Raw genomic sequence first — 22810 nt, 5'->3', positions numbered from 1 at the left:
GTATATCACATCCGCTGGTTCCCCCACATCCACAGAGCCTGTCATTTCATCATAGAAGGAAATCAGGGTGGTCAGGCGTGACTTGCCCTTGATGAATCCATGCTGGCTGTTCCTAATCACCTTCTCCAAGTGCTTAGAAATGGATTCCTTGAGGATATGCTTCACAGTGTTTTCAGGGACTGAGGTGAGGCTGTCTGCTTTGTAGTTCCCTGGATCTTCCTTTTTCCCTTTCTTAAATATGGGCACTATGTTCCAATCATCGGGGACCTATCCTGAGAGCTGTGAGTTTTCAAAGATGATGACTAGCAGCTCTGCAGTCGCATCAGCCAATTCCCTTGGCACCTACGGGTGTATCCCATCTGGCCCCATGGACTTGTATACATCCAGCTTTTACAAATAGTCTCTAACCTGTTCTTTCACCACTGTTGGCTTCTCACCTCCTCCCCAAACTGTGCTGCCAGATGCAGTAGTCTGGGAGCTGACCTTGCTGTGAAGACTGAGGTGAAACAGGTGTTGAGTACTTCAGCCTTTTCTGTATCCTCTGTCACTAGGTTGCCTCCCTCATTCAGTAAGGGACCCACACTTTTCCTGATCTTCCTGTTGTTACTGACATACTTGTAGAAAACCTTCTTGTTACTGTGCTAGTAGCAACTCCAGTTGTGCTTTGGATTCCTGACTTCATCCCTGCATGGCTGACTAATACTTTCAAACTCTTCCCTTGTTGTTTGTCCAACTTTCCACTTTTTATAAGCTTCCTTTTTGTGACTTAGTTTACTGAAGAGTTCCTTGCTAATCCAAGCTGGTCTTCTGCCATAATAGCTAATCTTCCTGTGCATCTGGATGGTTTGTTCCTGCACTCTCAGTAAGTCCTCTTTCAAATACAGCCAGCTATCCTGTACTCCTCTTCCCTTTTGGGCTTCCCAGGGGATCCTGTCCATGATTCCCTGAGTGAGTCTAAGTTTAATTTTCTCAAGTCCAGGGTCCTTACTGTGCTGCTCTCCATCCTTCCTTACCTCAGGATCCTGAACTCAATCATTTCATGGTCACTACTGCCCAAGTTGCCATTAACTAACTAGTACATTTCCCACCAATTCTTCACTGTTTGTGACTAGCAGGTCAAGAAGAGCATGGCCTCTACTTGGCTTCTCCAGCACTTGCACCAGGAAGTTGTCCCCAGTGCTCTCCAAAACCTTCCTGAATTGCCTGTGCACTGCTGTATTTCCTTTCCCGCAGATGTCAGGGTGACTGAAGTCCCCCATGAGAACCAGAGCCTCTGATGGGGAAACTTCTGCCTGCCAGCAGCTTGAAGAAAGCCTCATCTACCACTTCCTCCTGGTCTGGCAGTCTATAGCAGACCCCCATGACCACATCACTCTTGTTGCTCTCTCCTCTTATTCTAACCCAGAGACTTTCAACAGGCCTATCTCCAGTTTCATACTGAAGCTCTGAGCAATCATACAGCTCTTTTACATAAAGTGCAACTCCTCCTCCTCTTCTCCCCTACCTGTCCTTCCTGAACAGTTTATACCCATCCATGACAGTGTGCTAGTCATGCAAGTTATCCTTCCAAGTCTCTGTTATTCCAATCACATCACAGTTCCTTGACTGTGCAAGGACTTCCAATTCTTCCTGCTTGTTTCCTAGCCTCTATACATTTTTGTACAGGCACCCAAGGTAATTAGTTGACTGTCCTGATTTCTCAGGAAGAATGAGAACACTTCTTATCTTGCTGCCTCCTGCTTGGTCTTCCTCTAGGTCACCCACTTCCCTGGTGAACCTAGTCTAAAGCCCTCCTTACTAGGTTAGCGAGCCTGTCTGCAAAGATGCTCTTCCCTCTCTTTATCAGGTGTATCTCATCTTTTCCTGGCAATCCTTCTACTTGGAACATCATTCCATGATCAAAGAAGGCAAAGCCCTGCTGGTGGCACTACCAGTGCAGCCAGGCATTGATCTGTGGGATGCACCCACTCTTGCCCAGCCCTTTTCCTTGACCAGAAGGATGAAAGTGAACACAACCTGAGCCCTCGTCCCCTTGACTTTCACCCTTGCACCCAGAGCACTGTAGTCACTTTTGATCTGCTCAGGATCTCCCCTGGCAGTATCATTGGTGTTCACACGGATGAGCAGCATGGGGTAGTAGTCAGAGGCTGGATGAGTCTTGGTAATCTCTTCATGACATCTTGGATCCAGGCTAGGGGCAAGCAGGAGACTTCCCGAGACAACAGATCAGGTCAGCAGATGGATCTCTGTTCCCCACAGAAGGGGGTCTACAACCCCCAACCCCCTTTGCTGCTTCTTGCTGTCGATTGTCTCGATCTTTCCCACCTTCAGGAGGCCCAGCCTGTTTTTCTCCACCAATGGAATGTGCTCCTCCCTGCCTGTTGCTAGGGCTCTGTATCTATTTTCCCGACTAACTGCTACAGGTGGAGATGAAGTTTTCTGCTTGCTGCCAGAGGTCATAAGCTTTCACCTTCCTGAGAGTCCATGTTCTCTCCCTTCACTAGCACTGCCTCTGGCTGTTCTTCCTCCACAGTTCCAGAGATCTCCTCTAGAAACCTCATGGCAGAGGGTGCTTTGGAGTCTCACCACCTCCTCCTGTAGCTGTCGCCTGTTCTCTGAGAGACACCACCAGGAGGCACTGCTCACATCGCAGGCACTCCCCCACCTGGCCATCACCGGAAGGAACCTGCAATCTGCAGTCCCCACAGCGCCAAACCTGGATCTGGCTGGATGCGTCAATGGTGAGCAGTCCTGCCTGGACAGATGCATCACAGGTGCAAGCAGAGACAGTGGCAGTGTCTCTGGCATTGCGACATCCTCCAGCCATTTCCCTGGGTCTCTCAATCTGCCTCTTCTCTCTTACTGCCCTCTTTCCAAGCATACCTTTTTTAGCAAACTTGCCTTGAAGCTGGACCGTTTACTGTTCTTTGGCCCCAAAGGGTTTCCCCCCCCCCGCTTCCTCACACCAAGCTGAAAGGCTCTCCTCTCAGAGCAAACTCATATGTGAACTGCCTGCAAACTTACTGTCCTGCTTGCTGCCCCTGTTCCCTTGCATGGGCAGATGCTGTGGGGGGCAAGTGGCTGCTGCAGCCCCAATCTGGGCTTGGGTCAGAGTCAGAGCCAAAGCAGCCGCCTGCCTGTCCCCCAGTCTTTTACCTGAATCCAGGACAAGCAGACTTTTATTTCCATCTTAGGCAGCAGGGGTGCAGGCATTGGGGGAGCAGCCAACAGAGGGGTAAGTGGTGGGAGGGCAGGGAGACAAGTGGTTTAAAACAAGATTTAACTTGCATAGCATGGCACAAGAACTCTGTAGTGTGGGCAGTGATAGAATCCCGTTCCCTGGGCTTAGTATTTTACTGTCTTAACTATGGCACATTCCATTCTTAATTCATTATATGCCTTCCAACTATTGCAGCAAATTGTAGTTGTCCTGCAGACTACAAGCTGCCTTATCTGTGGATCAGATTTATCTATGTACTGAATGAGAGAGGAGTCCTGTGTGGGAAATTATGTGGTTTGGAATTAGTAACTTTTTTCCAATGCATAATCAGCAGAGGGCTGAATTAAAGTTGCCTTAACCTTAATGCAGCCATTTTTTTACTTTTGAATGATTAATTATGCAATCTTAATTTGTGCACGCATGTGCATGTGTGTGCATGCAGCTGTATGTAATAAGTGCAACTTAGATTGACTTTTTACTGACCTAAATTATACCAAAATAGGGTAGTCTGTTATGAGACTATTTTCTACAATAGATTTGCACACATGACTTAAATTGGTTTCACTTCACACCTTTAATTATTTCAGTTCAGGAACTGTTTAGGGCAGTGGTACTCAATCTTTTTTTGCCTCCAAGAGCCAGATGGGCAGTGCCTGGTTTTCCTGTGGGCCAGATCCAGCCAGTGGGCCCTTTCTGGCATCCTGCACACAGGGTGGGGTTGTGGCCTTGGCCTGATTCGGCAATGTGGGACTTGGTAATTTGGCAGCAGGGGAGGGGACAGTATTAATGGTCACTGCTCCCCTATTGCCAAATTTCCAGATCTGTAGAGAGCCCCACACCCAGATTCTATGGCTCTGCAGGCCAGATTTGGCCTATGTGCAGGGGGTTGAGCACCCCTGGTGTATGGCCATAAGTGCTACACAAGCCCAAGTTCCCTTGGCCAGAAATACAAGACCTGTCATTAGTGGATGACCGAGAGCCTTGAGAATAGTTGCTGTTGCCATCTAAACTTGTTTGGTGTTTGCTTGTATGCCCCTCTGCTTAGACATGATTAGCTGAGAAACCTGGCATGAATTTAAAGGCAAGTTCTTAGGTCTCCTTGTGGAAAAGCGTGAAAATATAATGCATATATACCCAAGTAGTTCTCAAACCAGATTCAAAAGTTAACTTCCCAAAATTTTATGAGTTTTTAAATCCATCTTTTGGGAAGGAGGGAAAGGGATTCACGAGGTATGAATGTTTGAGGTTGGGGTTTCTGCTCAGTAGAAATAACCTGTCAGATGAGGCAATTCTAGGTGGAAGCTTTTATAAGATATTAGATCCCTAACTGTGTTCGGTAAAAAGAGGTGCGGCTTGTTTGTTCAGGGTTTTTTTGTTTGTTTTTGTTTTAGTTTGGAAGACATTTTCCCTTTTACGTCACTTTTTTCCCCAGCTGCGCTTCCCAAGGGATATGAAATTTGGGTAACAAAAATGTAGTTTCTCCAGGATATTGTAATGTATCATCTGACCACCATAAGCATTGTAAAAGTGACATGTTGTTTGTCCCCTCCATCCAACAGGATAAAATTGCTTTCCCCAAAACAGCCTTTGTTATATCCACTATTCAGGAGTAAGTAGAACTATTAAGTTGTGTCTACACTGAATATAGTATAAATATGTAGGTGTAGAGGCACTGCATTGATAACAAGCTGGGGAGTTGCTTATAGAACAGCCCTTGTATAGAATTTGGAGTATGTGCACTTATTTAAGTGGCACAGATTCAAGCACTATTCCTCTTTCACAGATGGAAAGATTATTACTTGCAAAAGATCAGCAGTATAGGTAGATTTTTATAGAGGCGAGGTCAAATCTTGAGGTGCCCTTTGTAAGGGTATATTCTTGAGGACCCTTGAGAGAGACATCTCACACAAGACACACATCTGGCAGTAATGTTTACATAAAAAGAAGCCTCTAGATATTCAGTGTCCCTAAGAAAATGACAGCCTGTAATAGTTGTTTCCTATATCCATGCTCCTGCAAAGCATAGGGAGTAAAAAGAAGGTACCAGGTAACATGTGGCCTCTGCAGGACATGCTAGGAAATCTGGTCGTTGCACCAGACAGCAAAGCTAACCTATTTAATAATTTCTTTGCCTCCATTTTTCTAAGCAGGGACAGGGTCACCCCCACTGGGACCCCTGTAGGCCCCAGGGGAGGCACACCCAGTGCTGAGGGAGTTAGCAGAGGTCATTGCAGGACCCCTGGCACAACTTTACGAGCGCTCATAGTTCTCTGGCATTGTGCCAGAGGACTGGAAAAGGGCCAATGTGGTTCCCATTTTTATAAAAGGGAGGAAGGAGGGCCCAGGAAATTATAGGCCAGTTAGTCTTACCTCAGTCCTGGGTAAGCTTTTTGCGAGAATTATCCTGGCGCATGTCCGTGAGGGGCCAGCAGGGGAGATTATGCTTCGGGGCAACCAACATGTGTTCATTAGAGGCAGGTCCTGTCAGACCAACCTGGTGGCTTTCTATGACCAGGTCACAAAATCCTTAGATGCAGGTGTCACAGTGGACGTAGTCTTTCTGGACTTTAGGAAGGCCTTCGACACTGTCTCTCACCCCATTCTCATTAAAAAAACTAGGAGACTGTGGCATCGATACCTACACAGTCAGATGGGTCACTAGTTGGCTGGAGGGCTGCACCCAGAGAGTGATGGTGGATGGGTCTTATTTGACCTGGAGGGATGTGGGCAGTGGGGTCCCCCAGGGCTCGGTCCTCAGGCCTGCGCTGTTCAACATCTTCATCAGCGACTTGGATGGAGGGGTAAAAAGCACCCTGTTCAAATTCACAGATGACACTAAGATGTGGGGGGAAGTGGGCATGCTAGAAGGGAGGAATAGGCTGCAATCAGACCTAGACAGGTTACAGGGGTGGGCAGATGAGAACAGGATGGGTTTCAACACTGACAAGTGCAAGGTGCTGCACCTGGGGGGGAAGAACCAGCAGCATACCTACAGGCTGGGGAGCTCCTTTCTCGTCAGTGCAGAGGCAGAAAAGGATCTTGGAGTCATTATTGATGCCAAAATGAACATGGGCCGACAGTGTGGGGATGCAGTCAGGAAGGCCAACCCTACCTTGTCATGTATCCACAGATGCATCTCAAGCAGGTCCAAGGAGGTGATCCTCCCCCTCTACGCGACACTGGTCAGGCTGCAGTTGGAGTACTGCGTCCAGTTCTGGGCGCCGCACTTCAGGAGGGATGTGGACAGCATGGAGAGGTCCAGAGGAGGGCCACTCACATGATCAGGGAGCAGCAGGGTAGGCCCTACGAGGAGAGGCTAAGGGACCTGAACCTGTTCAGCCTTCGCGAGAGAAGGCTATGGGGGAGATCTAGTGGCCGTTTACAAACTAGTCAGGGGGGACCAGCAGGCATTGGGAGAGTCCCTGTTCCCCCGAGCACTACCAGGAGTGACAAGAAATAAGTCACAAGCTGGCAGAGGGTAGATTTAAACTAGACATCAGGAGGCGCTACTTCGCAGTCAGGACAGCTAGGATCTGGAACCAACTTCCAGAAGAAGTGGTGCTGGCTCCTACCCTGGGGGTCTTTAAAAGGAGGCTGGATGAACACCTTGCCGGGTTCGTTTGACCCCAGTACTCCTTCCTGCCATGCCAGGGGGTCGGGCTTGATGATCTGCTCAGGTCCCTATCAACCTTACCAACTATGAAACTGTAAATACCCAGTCTCTCGTCTTTCCATTCTGCTCAGGTTGTCCAGGGCTAGGATGCCAAGATTAGGAAAAAGAGCATCAGTGGAGGGTCTTTCCTGCCCCAAGCACACCTTGCCACCATCCTGTGTCCACTCAGCATCTAGTAAATACCTGGATATCTCAGAACCAGCTTCCCACTGTCAGAGGACATCTGCTAATCTATAATATTAAGCTGGTGGTATTACCTGTTGTTTGTATATTTAAATGTTTGAAATATAATCCAGTTAAAAAAAAAATTATATTTATTGAAGTAACAGATTTTTATCCTCAACACCTAAATATGTGACAGAACTGGCTTTTAAATTGCCTTTAAATTGCTTTAATATTCTGAACAGTGTACTGGCTGGGCCTTTAAAACTTGTTTCTGATCAGGGAAAAAGATGGTTAATTGAAAAGCTGCTTTTTCTGCAGTGAGTAGTTTTTCTGAGCTGCAGTAACTTCAAAGGGCTGTCTACTATCAGAGGGTTTTTGGCTTAAATTGTCAGTATCAAGAGAGGTTCTGCAGCTTTGAATTTGCTATATTCAGAGAGCTTTCAAATGAATTAATGGCAAGAAAAATAGTTTATTTCTCAGTCTTCTGAACTAAAGTGTGTTTAATTTCCTTGCTCCATTCTTCATCAGCCTGTTAGACTACAGGAAGTTAACAGGTATGTTTGTTCAGTTTTTCCAGTCGCTTTTATATAACATTTGAAACCTGTGTTCTGCCTACTCTTTCTTAAGATACATTTACACATTATTGTCAGAGGTTTAAATTCTATGATTTGAAGAAAATGAACACTTGCATAACTTTTTATTCCTACCTGTTTTGTAGTTTTAATGTTGGCTGCTTTTAGTCTCCAGGCAAAGAGAAGGTCCAGTTCCAGCCTTTTCATTTGCCAAATTCTCTGCTTGTTAGATTGTGGTACTATAGCTGATGTCAAGCTATAGCTCATAAATGGATTCTTGCAGGGTAATGGAGGTTTTTACATGATGCTATTTCACATATATTTTATATCACCTAGCATCCGAAGAGTTTCAAGTCCTTTATAATAAGCTTTTTTATTATCCAGCAAGGGAGTAAAAGCATTAATTTTAGAGATAAGTCCAATTTTTCTACAACACTTATGGATTCGTAGTGTTTTCATGTCTGCTTGCATCTTGGTGTAGTATCAGAAAGGCATTACCCCAGATATACCATGACCTAGGGAAGGTATGTGAAGCTGGAAGACAATAGGTTCTGGTGTTATCTCCTTTGCTGAGCAGTGCTTAACATAGCAACTCAGTTTTTCCGTTTCCCATTGAAAAACAAAAAAACCCATGGCTGTTTCCCTTTTAACTGAGAAACGCATGGATTTTCCACTTTTGCAAAGAGCTCTCTACATGCTGGAAGAGTTCCAGCCTGCAAGGGGCTCGGGGAAGTGGGAGGAGAGCAGTCATCCAGGGGGTGCCCTGTGCATGTGTGCACTCACACTTGCACATGGCTGCCAGGCAGCCTGGAGAGCAGCTCCTACAAGTAAGTCGGGGTGGGGCGGTGGGGAGGAGAGATTGAGGCCCCCATAGGTAGGGATTGAGGGAGTGAGTTGGGTAGGGCTGGAGCTGGGGCAGTCTGTTGGGGTTAGGGGTGGGGCCAGAATGCATGGCCGCAGGGCCCTGGTGGGAAGCAGGATGGAGCTGGGTTGTCTGAGGGTGGGGGCTGGCTCCCCACTGCTGTGCTCAGTCCTGGGGGGATGTGGGGGGCCATGTGCCCCTCAGAGCTGTGTATAAGGCAGGGGCAGGCAGCCTGCTGCAGGCTCAGGCTCCCTTCCCTGCTGCCTTTCCCCCAGGGCCTGTGCAGCCCAGCAGGTGAGACCCGGCACTGCAGGGCAGAGTGGGTCTGGGCAGGGAAGCTACTTGCTGCTGCAAGCCTCGCATTGCCCTGACAGTGTCCCCTGCCCACCCAGTGGCAGCAGGAGTGGTGGCATGGAGTTGTGCCCCTCACTGTTGCCAGGCAGGCAGGCAGGAGGTGCCTTGCCAGGGCAGTGCTGAGCTCCCAGCGGCAACACTAAATTTCCCTACCTGGTCCTGCTCTGCCCTGCTGTGTTGGGTCTTGCATGCTGGGCTGTAGAGGCCCTGGAGGGGGGCGGGGGCGACAGGGTGGGGAGCCCATGCCTGCAGCAGGCAGCCCACACCTGCCCCCACCAACTCCATGGGATCTACTTCAGCTGTGCTGCCTGCAGGGGTGAGGGAGCGGGACTCTACACTCTGCTCCCTGCTGGGGCTGCAGCAGCTGCTGCCGCCTCCCACAGGTGGCAGCTGGGCCTTGGGCACTGCTGTGGGGGTCCCTGACCCTGTAGACCTGGCAGTTGGGAGCCCCCTCTAGCAGAGCTGGGGTGGTGGGGGGGCTATGGGTGGGGAATGAGGGGCACCAGCGGGGGTGGTGGGATCTGGGTGGGGAATGAGGGGGCCTAGACATGTGTCCTGATGGACAAAGTGCGCAGGGGGAGCTCTGATTATTTTTTCTATGGGAAAAAAACCCTCCAAAATCAAATACCAAAATGTATAGGTACTTAGAATTTATTTTATTGTAGAGATTGAGGCACTGGTAGGCTTCCAAATTGCTTTAAAATTGTAAATATTTTTGTAAATTGTAAATATATATAAAATATATACACAGAAGCAGCTGAGCTCAGCCTCTGCTTCCTGCATCTGCGCCACGCTGCCCTCACTGCTTTGAATGTGGCATGGTGCAACGCCATGTGCTTCTCTGCCAGGCCCTCCCAGTGGCAGGATGCACATGCCACGCCACTTTCAAAGCAACAACAGCAGTGAGGCGCAGAGGCTGAGATCAGCTGCAGCCTGCCCCTGCCCAGTGCAAGGATTGGGGGCACATTCCCTGTGCTTCGCTCCCTGTCACCGCACTGGCTCTGGAGGAGCCACCAGGCTCTGACTACCTTATGACCCGTCCAGGGTCATGGCATGAGAGAGACAAGGTAGGGGGGAAACGTGACCACCCTACCCCGTGGTGCACACAGCAGGAGGAGCTGCCTGCCTGTGCCCCTGGAGGAGCTGCTGGGCTGTGCCTGGTTCTTTCCAGGGATGACTCAGGGTGGGTGCCAGGTCCCGGGGGCTCCGTCCTCTCCAGCACAGTGGTGCAGCTGAGGCTGGCCCCATCTGGGCCCCATTGGGCAGTGTTGGGCCAGGACAGTGGTTTGTGGGGGCTCCTGGTGCCAGGCCACGACCCTGGGTGCAGGGGAAGGGGCAGCCTCATGGGTGCAGCAGGCCTTGATCCTGAGCCTGGTGCAGCCCGGCAGCTCCTCCAGAGCTGGCGTGGTGCCGGGAAGCCAAGGGGTGAGGGGCACGTGGGCACCTGATCTTTGTACGGGCCATGAGCAGGCCACAGCTGGGCTCAGCCTCTGCTGCCTGCAGCCATGCCTTGCTGCTGCAGCCCTGCACCCATGGTCCTTTTCTCTCCCCCTGCCCCTTCCCCTGCAGACTCTCCTGCCTGGGGGGGCATGCATGCTCAGCCCTTCCCCCCATTTTTTTCTCTCCCTCCACACGTGTCTAACCCTTAACATTAATAAGAGCATTGGCAGGAGTGTTGCCTGCAGATTGAGGGGAAGTGATTATTCCCCTCAATAATCATGGCACTGGTGAGACCATATCTGAAGTACTGTGTCCAGTTTTGGGCCCCCACTATAGAATGGATGTGGACAAGTTGGAGGGAGTCCAGTGGAGGGCAACAGAAATGGTTACAGGACTGGGGCACATGACTTCTGAGAAGAGGCTGAGGGAACTTGACTTATTTAGTTTAGGGAAGAGAGGACTGAGAGGGGATTTAATAGCAGCCTTCAGCTATCTGAAGGTGGGTTCCAAAGAGGATGGGGCTAGACTGTTCTCAGTGGTGATAGATGACAGAACAAAGAGAAATGGTCTCAAGTTGCAGCAAGGGAAGTTTAGGTTAGATATTAGTGTGGCGGGCTTACCAATAGCAGCCCAGCACATTCGAGCTCGGAGAATCCTCCTTGTAATTGGTGGAACACTTCCACCAATCAGGCAACTCCTGGGGAGGGGCTTGCTCCGCCCCTACCCAGGGCGAGACAGAGAACCCAGACCTGGTTGAGACCTGCACCCTGCTTTAACCTGATTGGTCTGTTTGCAATCTGGGGGCAGAGTGTCCGGCGGCAATAAAAGAGCAGTGTGCCCGGCACATGGGCGGCTGTATTGAGGGATGAAGAGGAGGACCTGGGCAAAAAAAGAGCTGGCAAGAGCTGGCCAGAGTGGGTCGAGCTGTTGCCCTGAAGCACCTGAAGTCCCTCTTCACTTGATGGGAGCAGTGAGTGTCCACAACCCACAGCCCTGCCACTGAGCAGCATGGCGTTGGTGCATGGGGAGAGAGTCGGGAAGCTGCACAAGGCTGCTCAGGTCTGCAACCCCTGGCGTATGGCCAGGAATGTGGTGCACGGGCTGGTGCATGGAGCTAGACCCTGGGAGCTGCACAAGGCACCTTGGGTCTGCATCCCGTCAGTGCATGAGGTGGTACATGGAGCCAGGACTCTGGGAGCTGCATGAGGCAGCTTGGGTCCCCAATCCCTGGCAAGCGGCCAGGACACGGTGCTGGCAGCATGGCATGGAGCGATCTGGGAGGGATTGGGAGCCCTGAGGGCTGCTTGGGGTGACCCAGGTCTATAGCTACTGGCACAGGGCCAGTGGCTTGGTGCATACAGAGGATCCGGGAGTGGAGTGAGCCCCAGTGCTGCATGAGGTGGCCCAGGCCTCCAACCCCTAGCAGAAGGAAGAGCCCTTGGTACATGTGATGGTGCACAGGGCCACCAGCGACTGATGGCCCAAGGGGAGCCAATGGCCTCAGAGGCCTTGCATGTGAGGAGCAACTCGGCTGAGGGGAGCAAGGACTATTTATCCAGCCCCTGGAGTTGTGAGTTGCTGGGGCAAAGGATTCCCACAGAGGAGGGCCAGTTCCTCCCAGGCTAGTAGGGGGCTCCTAGAAGGAAAGCAAAGGGAGAGGGCCTTTGGGTTTAGGGGCTACCTTGGGGTTGTGAAAAGCCCAAGGGGCATTAGGGTTTACTCCCCCCACTGGTCCCTGGAGTGCTGACCCATCGAGGCCTTGGGGAGCCTTAAAGAATTTAAGTTTTTTATTTCTGATGCTATCTATGCGCCTCATATTTTGTAAGATAATGCCTTATATTTTGTTGTTCCTGTGTAATGATAATTGTTGATTTGTTGACATATGATCGACCTGAAGTCCTTGCTGGGACCCGTCCCTGCCATCCACTTGTTGTTTATCTGTTCTTAAATTGTGTACTGGTTGTACTATTTACCCGTTCCTGTCTTGTGCTTACCTGTACTGATTTATTACTTGCCTGTTCCTGGTTAGTGCTTACCTGTATTGATTTGTTACTTACTGGTTTCTGAGTGAAATCTCTAGTGGTAGTATACAGTCCCCACCCCCTGGGTTCTGCTCTCAGAGTATAAATTTATGTCAAAGTTGTATATCTGTAAATATGTCTATTAATATATCTCTCTCTCTATTTTTAATAATAAATCTATATATTGTTAAGTCCATATTGCCCTGGCCTGTCTCTATAGGGATTAGAGGGAAATTGGGGTTCAGCTACAATTTCCACTCTCAGCACTCCTGCCTAGCTAACACTTCTCTTCCATTGAAAGAGGGAGCACTTACCTTGGTGCACCTGGTCTACATTAGGAAGAATGTTTTCACTAGGAGGGTAGTAAAACTGTGGATCAAGTTACCCAGTGAGGTGGTGGAACCTCAATCTTTGGAGGTTTTTAAGAACCAGCTGGACAGTGCCTTGGCTGGGATGATCTAGTTAGGAATGGTCCTGCTTTCAACAGGGGGTTGGACTAGATGACATCCTGAGGTCCCTTCAGCCCTATTTTTCTATGATTTTATGATTACAACACACTGCTCCTAGAACTCAGGTTAAAATTAGGGATCTTGATACCCAGCTCAGCAGTCCACTGATATTTCAGGAATTAGCTGTGCAATCTTCTGGCTAAGTACATATGTTTTTATATGCACAGTATTTCTCTGCAACTGCTGGTTGTACTTTTACTAACCCTTACCTTATTTTTCTTGCATATGATGCACCGTGAATAAGATATATACTTTATTCTGAAAGGCAGAATGAAAATATAAAGACTTTTCCTTGAAAATGCCAGTAAATGTACAGAATTTTCCCAGGGAAAACAGCAACAAGCTGCAGTTGAAGGGGAACAAAACATTGTGGCTGCTCTGTAGAGCTGTGTGAAGCTTTGGTCCCTGATTTGATTCAGAGGAGATTTGGCCTGATTTGGTGGCTGAATCTCCAAATCCGAATCGAATCACGAGAGACTTTAATTTTTCTGATTCCAATCAGTGTCCTCTGAATTGATTTAGAGAGATTCGGAGATTTGGATGTAAATGCTTTAAACATTTTTTTTTTTTTTCTACATGCCTCAAGGTATCAGGTGGCTCATGAATGCTGAGATGCTGGGGCGGATGGAGCGTCCCACAGGAGCGCATGGGGCTCCCCACTGTGCTTGGCAGCAGACCCGGAAGTGGACCAGAAGCACTTTTGGTCCATTTTTATGGGTCTGCTGGGGAGCACGTGGGGGGGCCCCTCCATGCCCTCCTGGCTCAGTGACGAGTGCCTCCTGGGTCTGGGGGGGGCACCCGGGGTCTCCCCATGGCCGACTGCTGAGCAGGAGGAGTGCAGGGGAACACCCCCCCCCCCCCCCCCCCCCCCGCGTGCGCTCCCCAGCGGACACGGAAATGGACCAGAAGTACTTCCGGGTTTGCTGCTGACCATGTGGAGGGGCCCCCCCTGCACTCCTGTAAGATGCTTCATTCACCCCAGCATCACAGCATTCATGAGCTGCTCCTGGTTCCTTGAGGTATATAGAAGAAACATTTAAAGCTGTGTCTATGACCAAATTGCTGATTCTTTGACTCGGCATCGAATCTGCAGATTCAGATTTGGCTGAATTGAATTGGGGACGGTGGTTTGAATCGACTAATTGAATCACTGTCCCCAGTTTGGGCTGAATCCAAATCTGAATTGCATATGGCCCGTTTCGCACACCCCTGCTGTTCTGTTTAACCCCTTAGCTGCAGAATGCCATAGGTGCTTCCAGATGACTTATACTGGCCCATCCCTCTTCCCTTGAGCAGAGCTAGGTGGGCATCCAGCAGCACCTGCCAAGGTAGCTGAGGGCCTGATCCTAGCCCCCACCCCGGCACTGCTTTAGAAATGTGGCAGAGCTGCCAGCAGCTTCTGTAGCTTGAACCTCTGCAGGGGCAGAGGGAACTCATTGTCTACAATTAGCAGCTAGGGACCCTTGTGTGCTTGCTCACTGGGGATGCCTTCTGCAGAAAGTGCAGGGTTACTTGGTTTTTTTCCTGGCAGCAGCTCTTTCTGCAGAAGCTGCTATTACTATATTTTTTTTCATTTCAAATACACATCCCAATTTCCAGCAGCTGGTTTATGAGGAAAAAGGTGCCTACTGTATGTGAGAATATTTTCCACTTCTTTTAGCTGAAGTGGAAATTGTCCATCTATTAGGTATTTAGAGTCTCATATCTTTATTGTTTTCTCCATATCGGTTTTTAAAGTAGTCATAAAACTAAAGATTGTATCATAATACACGAGAGTGGAGATTTAAATTACACAAAAATCTTCTCCTAATCTGGAAGTGTTGCTAGAGTTTGCACTTTTGATATTTTAATGTAGCTGCTTCTGTAAGGAATACATCTCTAGTTCTCAGTCCCTCAGGGCATTGTTAACAAGCTACAGAATTTTCCACCTGTATATCATCGTTTTGAATTCATGAGCAGAGAGAGGTAGTTAGCCATGCTAGTCTGAAGTCAGGCAGAAGGCAGTTCAGGTCAACAGTAATTTATTTTCATGCAATGAATACTTGACCCAGTTGACAAGTTGTGAGGGGCTCACTCTTGGCATCTAATCATAATTTACTTCTATGCTTGTGCCAGTTGGCAGGCTGGTCGGAATGACTATGGCTTAACGGAAACTGGAAAATAAGTTACTTCAGTTATCCCTGCTCCTGTGAATCAGGGATTGGACTTTGCTTGACAGTGTGATGTGGGGAGAGGATTTTGGGGAATGTGCTCTTTGACAACGGATAAGCATTCTTCAAGACTTTCCTTGTTCGTGTCCTTGGAACAAGGGATTTAGCAGAATTTACAGATTTCTTGGAACCTGACATGCCGCACTGTGAGTGCTTCTGTAATGGCCTCAAACTTGTGACCTCTGGGCTTCCAATTGTACATCTTAGCGCTGCTCCATCCCCCACTCCTCTTCTTGACCACTATTAATACATTATTTTCACCAACACTTGACTACACTTTTTTAAAAATAACCCCCCCCCAGCTTATGCATATAGCTAAAAATGCATACTGTCTCATTAACATTGCATGAGATGTCAAATTGTGTGATGTAGCTTGTCAGCTGTGGAAGGTTGAACAGAAAGTCAGACATTTGTGCTCTGAAAACTGTTTATAAATGGCATTTTCTTCTTCCACTGACCTGCTATGTGTATTCATAGTGCTATGTGATTACTTTAGTGTCAGCATTGTTTGTATGAATGTTGCTCAATAAATGTAGAAAAGAAAGGAAATAAATCCTATTTACTTCTATACATTATCACAATTGTTTACTAAGGTCCAGTTATACCTGTATTATTCATGGGAAGCAGTGGGATTGAATAGGTGTCACTGGGGTTAAAAGAGAGTTGAAAACTGTGGAGGTATATAGGTTCTGGAGCCAGAAATAGGCCTGCAGAATCTTAATTACTGGTGGGGGTGAGGAGGCACTTGTCTGTTTTCAACCTAGATATAATTTGGATGGCAGCTTCTATCTTCTGGGTATTTTCTAGGCATCAGTTTAGCTTGTTTTTTCATCCCATGCATATCCCAACGGCTTATTCCAAGTTTAGGAATCTCCTGTTGCACAACTCAGCCACCACTGTGAAGCTATTTTCAAACTTACCAGCTCTCCAGCTGCTGAGAGAGGATAACAAACCACCTTTCAGAGTATCTGTGTATTCAGTTAACAGAATAAAAGGGGAAGAGAACTGAAGGGCAAAGTAAAATGCAGCATACTCATTTCAAGGCTTCTGTCTGAAAATACCCTTTCTCAAATACTGTGTAATATACTTTTTGTATTGATCTTATTCCATCAGGAAAGGGGTAAGAGAGAGGGTGATTTTACACATTGTACAGTGGCAGACTGGGACCCTCCCCCCACCCAGGCCTAATACTGCATATGCAATATTAAAAAGCCCTGCAAGGAATTAAATAAATATATATTTATATTTTAAATATTTTTGGTGAACTAATGACTCGGGTAGTATTGTCGTAAATCTATTGTTGTCATTTGATTCTTTAATTGTTCTATAGTTAGGGTGTAGTTTGATTTTTTTTTTTTTTTTTTTTCTTTGTCGGTACCTAACTAAGTAATGACACGCATCTGGATTCTGCATCACATGATATTTTGAAATAGGAGATGATAATACTGTAGGCCTATGTCTTGGTCTGCTTTTAAGATTTCTATTGTTGCTTGTTATTATAGTGTTCCTTGGACTCTTGTAGGCTCATATTGTATATACAGTACATGTGTGTGCATGCACACACCACATGCAAACAGACATGCATACGTGCATACATATATTTGTGCCGCCACAACAACTGGGCCAGTGGTGGGGAGGGGGAGGGATGGGCAGAGGAAGCAGGGGGGAATAGGTGACGGGGGATGCAGTTATTGGGGGTGGAGGAAGTGCTGGGCCACATGGACACTGGGAGGTACAGGCAGCAGGAGGCAAAGTGCAGGGGTGCAAGGGGAGGTGGTCAGACCACTGGACTTCACCACCACCTGCTCCTCCTGCCATTGCTTGCCTTGCTGCAGCCATGAGAGGGGGTGAATTTAAGATGCCCCTCCAATAATTACATTCTATATATGGAAAGTTATAATAAAGTTACAAATTTTCCATGTATAGAATCTGTTTTTGGGGGGCTGTCTTAAATTCAGAGTCATCTTAGATTTGGGTAAATGAAATATTATGATAGCATCTTGAATTCAGTTAGTCTGTAACAGTGATTCTCAACCAGAGTGCCATGGCACCTTGGAGGATCTTGAGATCCTTTCAAGAGTGCCCTGTGGTGCCATGCAATGTTAGCACTGTTAGGTGTGCAAACAGAATTTACAAGGTAAAAGGTGTGAAGCTTACTGTTGAGATCAAAGTAAACTAAAGAGCATCAGCACAGTGGCTAAGTATGTAACCAATAAGGTATTTGTTAAAAGTGACTTATGAAGAGGAAGAAATAGGTTTGATCTACTTTTTTGGTTGCTTAATAATGTTTACTGCTTGATTATTTTACTTTAGTAGTTTGTTTATTTATGTTTGGATTAGCTTGCATCTGTGCTGCTAAAAGCATTATCTGTAGGTTGGGTAGCTTTAAACTAGCTAGCGCAGCTACTGATAGCAATTCCACCTTAGCAGTTCAGTGGACCACAAAGCCTTTCCTGAACCTTGGGTAGATACTCTTAAAGCTGATCCATGTTGAGCTCCTGACTGCTGCCGCTATGCTCAAGGTTGCAAGCTTATTACAAGCTGCTGTCACAGTTATACATTGCTTTATTTGGGGCCTTTTTGAAATTCAGACTCCTAGTTCTTTGTTCTGCTGAATTAATGGCTTTTTGAAAAGTGATATGATGATGCCTTGCAACCAATTCAACTAATTGTAAAGGAAAATAATTTCTATTTTAATGTATAAAATTCTGCTCTTTAACGTTACATTAATACATGTCTGAAATGAGAATTGGGAAAACAGATATTTTTTTTAGTCTTTCAATTGGTGGCTTAGAGCTCAAGCCACAGTAGATATCAAAGCTCTCCAGTAAAAACAGATTGGGTGTGGGGGGGAGGCCTTTTAATATGGAAGTATTGAATTCTCTATACAAAACTAGTAGGAGTTTCACTTTAAACAGCTACAGATTTCATTTTAAACTTTCTTTTCTAACAATTTATGGTTAATACCTGTAAACAACTCGGTGCTCTCTATGTAAAAGTATAGAAAAAATGAGTGGTATGTTAGAAAGGATCCTTGAATTGGATTGTATCTGCTGCTTATAAATATGCTCAAATCTTCCTTTGGAAGAAAATGTAATTTATCTTCCTTTGTAACTCCCATGAGATCAGTAATGAACAAACAGAGTTGAGCAGTGAGTCGATGGAAAATTGTGAGCCAAGAGTGCTGGCTGATAAATCACTCAAGAAGTGACTTTAAATAGTTGTTTTGGTGACTTCTCGAGTTCTTAGTGTTGCACTGAACAACTGTGAATGTTCCTAACATTATAAAATTAGAATAATTGCATTCTGGGAACAACTGTTTTTATAGGTTGGGGAGCATTCAGAGTGTTGCAGATAAAGGGCCATTTCTGAGGGTGCAGTGTATAGAAATCCTAACTTTAGTAAAATGAAATTTGATATATCAAGAGACAAAGTGCAGCCATCTCTGTTATAATTTGAATACAGGCTGTTCACATATAGATTCTGTTGGATATATTTCATATTTCAGACTTAACAGCGTTTTTCTGTGATCTCAGTTCCCCAAAACTAGTTGTTTTTCTCCTCTGTCATTGTGATACATTTGACTACTACTTGATTCTTTTAGTGTCCTTGGTCAATTCAAAACATACAAACAAAAACATATGGGGCGAGGAAAATGCAGTGCTGTGTGTATGGTTGGGATAGACAAAAACAGCAAACCTTGGCAGTTACATGGTTTATCTAAACATGCTTGAAATAAGGACTCTATTTGCTCCTTCCTTGTATATATCTTGCTATCAGTAATCATCAGTGTCATTTTCTTATTGAGTTTAGACACCCCTAGCAATTTTTTTGAATTGTTATTCAGTAGTATAGATGTGGGAAAGCAGGAATGGTAAATGGTGATCAGGATGGCCACTGATCTTTAGCTTCCCATGGAGGGAGTCTAGGAACCAAGACAAACTAGTGCATTTTGTCTACTCATGCTTGATGAAGAAAGTGCCCTTTTTTATAAATGAAGTTGTTGGCTTAGGGTTTATGACCCAGATACCTTGTTCTGGGTGGACCCAAACCCCTCAGACCAATCACGACCTCTCCATTCGATAATAGGCAAATGTTACTGATACACAGTGACAGCAGATAAGAATAATGTATACAATTCTATATCTACCAGTCCTAGAGCTGTCATCAGAGTCAAGGTACATCTGGCCAATACTCAAGCCTCATCCTGAGGTTCTTTCTTGAATGTCAGATGTCTCAGCAGCCTGAAGGTCAGAGGCCAAAGCTGTGGTCCACCTCTTCCCCCTGACCCTCCAGTGGGGTGGGTGAGATGGGCTGGTGATGTGCCCTCTGTCCATTGTGGCCTCAGGTTCCCCTCTTGGGGACCCTTTGCTGCTCTGAAATCCCTCCTTATATATTCTTTCTTCCCTCTGATGACTCGTCATTTCTGGACATCATTGATTAGTCTCCCTGTGGTCATCATACTGTCCTGTCAGCATGTTCTTTTGTTTCATGAACCCATCACATTAACGCATCCTAATCTGGGCTTTTACCAGGCTTCCTAATTTGGTTTATTCCCCAAAACTGGAAATCCCAAGGGCTCCTGCAACTGGGTACTGTGACCTAGCCAATGCAGCAGTCCCTTATCTCGTGTTTTGGAAGAGTATGATACATGTCTTCAATTTTCCAGCCTGTTTGCCTATCAGACAGTCAGCTTTGAAGGAAACTTTATCACAAACAGTCTGTTTTAAGCCAGTTAACCCTTACCATTGCCCTGGGCCATTATTCTAATGCATATCTACTATACCTATTAGGCCAATATAAGTAAACCTCTAAATATTTTTTAGCTATCAGAAGTAATACAAGATTTACAAATAATACAGGTTTATTTGGCAACCTCCAGGGGCAATAGCCCCAAAATTACATAAGAGGACAAAGATAACAAGTTCTATGCAGAATGAGTCTATACTCATCTTATACCATCCGTTTTAGTTGTCAGCTGTGAAAGCAAAATTCCGAAAAAAAAATATGGAAAAAGAGACTGGATTTAAGGACATGTAAGGTACTATTCTATGACCTGCAGTTCAGAGTTGCTATTTATTGGGCCCTGTTGTTATGACCCTGGATCTTTGAGAGGTTCTCTTGTTTCATAGATATGCTGCCACCTGACTCATGAGGAATTTGCTCACTAGTGTTACAAGAGACTCATGCCCAAGATCAGCTTGCAGGTTATCTATCCTAGATGCGGTTTCGTGTCCTGCTCCATGGTGATAGATGTGGTCATATGGTGGTCATCCTTGCTGCAAAGATCAGGGTTGCTTCACAAAGTGAGGACCTACTGTTTGAGGGAACAAAGTTGTTCTGTTCCAGAATAGATTAAGTGTGGTCTATCCTTTATACAAAAAAGAGGTTTCTGAACTTTGTTGTATGTACAGAATATACAAATGGGCATCGCCTTTCAAAGAGCTCAGAGAAATAAGTGTGTTACATATCCTTTTTACAGAAGTTTCAAAGAATGGTGCTGGAAGACATAAGAGAGAACTTTTGTTTTATCCCTGGATTTTGATGCCAGTCTCTGCAATGGGGGGAAATAAGTTAATAGAAGTAGAGGGATCCCCTAATGATGGAACACTTTTGTCCATATCTTACTTGTTTAAAGTGTTCCAAGTAGTCATTCTATCTACCTTGTAATATATTTTTGATAATTGGTGTTTTGATTTCTATTTATGAATTGTGGATGGTGGTGTTGACTCTTGTACAGTTGCATGAGCTATGGGGTAAACAAAGGAAGAAATGTCATGCATTCAAAAAACAAATCATTAAACAAGGCTAATCAGCTTTTTTGGGGAGTTAGGAAGATTCAACTCTATCAGGCTGATTTAAATGGTAAGCGGAATGTGTTTGTAGCTGATACTTTGGTATGTGTAGCTTGTGATAAGTCTATCAGTGAAGTTATTAGAAACTGAACTTGTGTTAGTGGGGTTTCTTACAAATGTTCTTTTGTGTTAACAAAATAAATGATAATTCAGTTGTAATTCTAGGCTTGATTGAATAATAGGCTTAGCAGACAGATTGGTGAAAAATGTTCACCTATTACATCAGGCTGGGAAACTGGCATTGTCTATTAACTTTAACCATGTGCAGCTGAGTAATACACTTAACAGATGCTAATTTTCTTAAGTTGTAAGCAGCAAATGATGCATGAATAAATCAGCAACATATTTCTTTGTGCCTGCTGGTAGGCATCCCAAATTAGATTTAAGTAAAGTTTGTTGATGTAACCAGAATAAAATAAAACAAAATGTTGAAAAGTTTCATAACGATGTCTTTAAATCTACCCATTATCATTTTTATTCTACTTTTAATGCTAATAGGAATTATGTGCATTAATTTCCTGTGCATTGATGTAAGAATAGACCTAAAAATTTATAGCCTTCACATAATTTCCTACAGCTGGGTCTGGAACAATTATAAATTTGAACCGATAAAATATGACGCCTAGAGGGCTAACCTGGTGGTAGGATTGTAAAATAAAAGATTCAGCCTGTCGTCTCCTATGCCCCACAAAAATTTATTTCCTGAAAGGCGAGTCATGAAACGGTGTTTTATTTTTCACCTGATTTTCAGAGCAGAAGATCTAAGCTTCTGAATAGTGTCAAATACGACAGTTGTCCATTGCTAAATGTCTAACTATATCAAATGAACACACTCTTTAAAAACCATAATTACTTCCTGCTGGAGAGAGAGGAACAAAGAATGGCCAGCTTGAAAGGTATATTACTTCATAATGATTAACGTAAAGAAACGTTATAGTGTTAATCTGAAATCGAGTAGAAGGAAGGTAGTGTAGAAATGCACCTTATAAACAAACTGAATTAGAGATGCATAAGCTTTCAGGAGCAAGAGTTTATATAAGCCCACCTGAGTGAGGTAATTCAGTTTATTGCTGGGTGTGCATCTTGTCCTCACCCACAGGTATGCAAAAGCAGCTCCAACTTCATACAGGTTCACAGAAGTTTAGGGCTGGAAGAGACTTCGTGAAATCATTGGGTCCAGCCCCCCTGCTCTGGGCAAGAAAGTAGTTTCTCATCTCTTCCTTTCCCTCTTGTTCAAGCTAGTCAGGGAAAGTGAGGCATGCAGTATTATTACAACATGAATGCTTGGTCAGTTGAAGTCTTAATTCATGATCTTGGATGCTTTCAAAGCATCTAGGAAGGTTTCAAGGTTAGCAGTTCACATCTTCTTAGACCTTTCTGTTTGCAGTCTTTTCCCTGTGGCAGCAGCTGATGGTCCTAGACATCAGTTGCCAGGATAGTATCTTCCTAACTGCATATTTTAAGTCAGCTTCAGAGACAGGTCATAAGGCACTCCGAAAGAATGAATGGCAAAAATGTATCCATTTTAATACAGTTCTTCCTGACTGGAACTATAATGAAAGAATCTACCATTTTTTTTAGTATGGTTCATACCTTTCTGAGAAATTGAAATCCTAGGTAAGAACTTTACTGTGTTTAGTAAAACGTGTCCATTAAGATACCTTTTTTTATTACATCATTATTTAATATGGTGTGTCTTTGCATTGGCAGGAAGGTACCTGCTTACTGGGATATCTGGACAGCAGTTATGGCAACCTGCAGAAACCTCCAATCTTGTTCGGATGCGCAGCCAAGCACTTGGACAGTCTGCTCCTTCACTAACTGCTAGTTTGGTAAGTTGCACTTTTAAACTTTACGTATCATTGTATGCAAAAGACTTAATGAAACACAACGATTTCAGATTTTATGCGGGTAAAATTCAGACAAGCC

The 22810-nt window shown here is 45.6% G+C and overlaps 1 protein-coding gene across 1 annotated transcript in view; it reads left to right on the top strand.

The window, feature by feature from the left end:
• The window catches only part of MAST4 (microtubule associated serine/threonine kinase family member 4), a 496570-nt gene that overhangs the window by 120642 nt on the left and 353118 nt on the right, over positions 1-22810 (top strand). Inside the window, exon 3 of the mRNA XM_019495987.2 lies at positions 22592-22713. Coding sequence (XP_019351532.1) covers positions 22592-22713 — 122 coding nt within the window. The remainder of the gene's footprint in view (positions 1-22591; positions 22714-22810) is intronic.

This window comes from Alligator mississippiensis, chromosome 3 (assembly GCF_030867095.1).
Source record: "Alligator mississippiensis isolate rAllMis1 chromosome 3, rAllMis1, whole genome shotgun sequence".
NCBI classification, from domain to species: Eukaryota; Metazoa; Chordata; order Crocodylia; family Alligatoridae; genus Alligator; species Alligator mississippiensis.
Note: the sequence above shows the minus strand (reverse complement) of the source record. Positions and strands in the feature narration are given on the sequence as shown.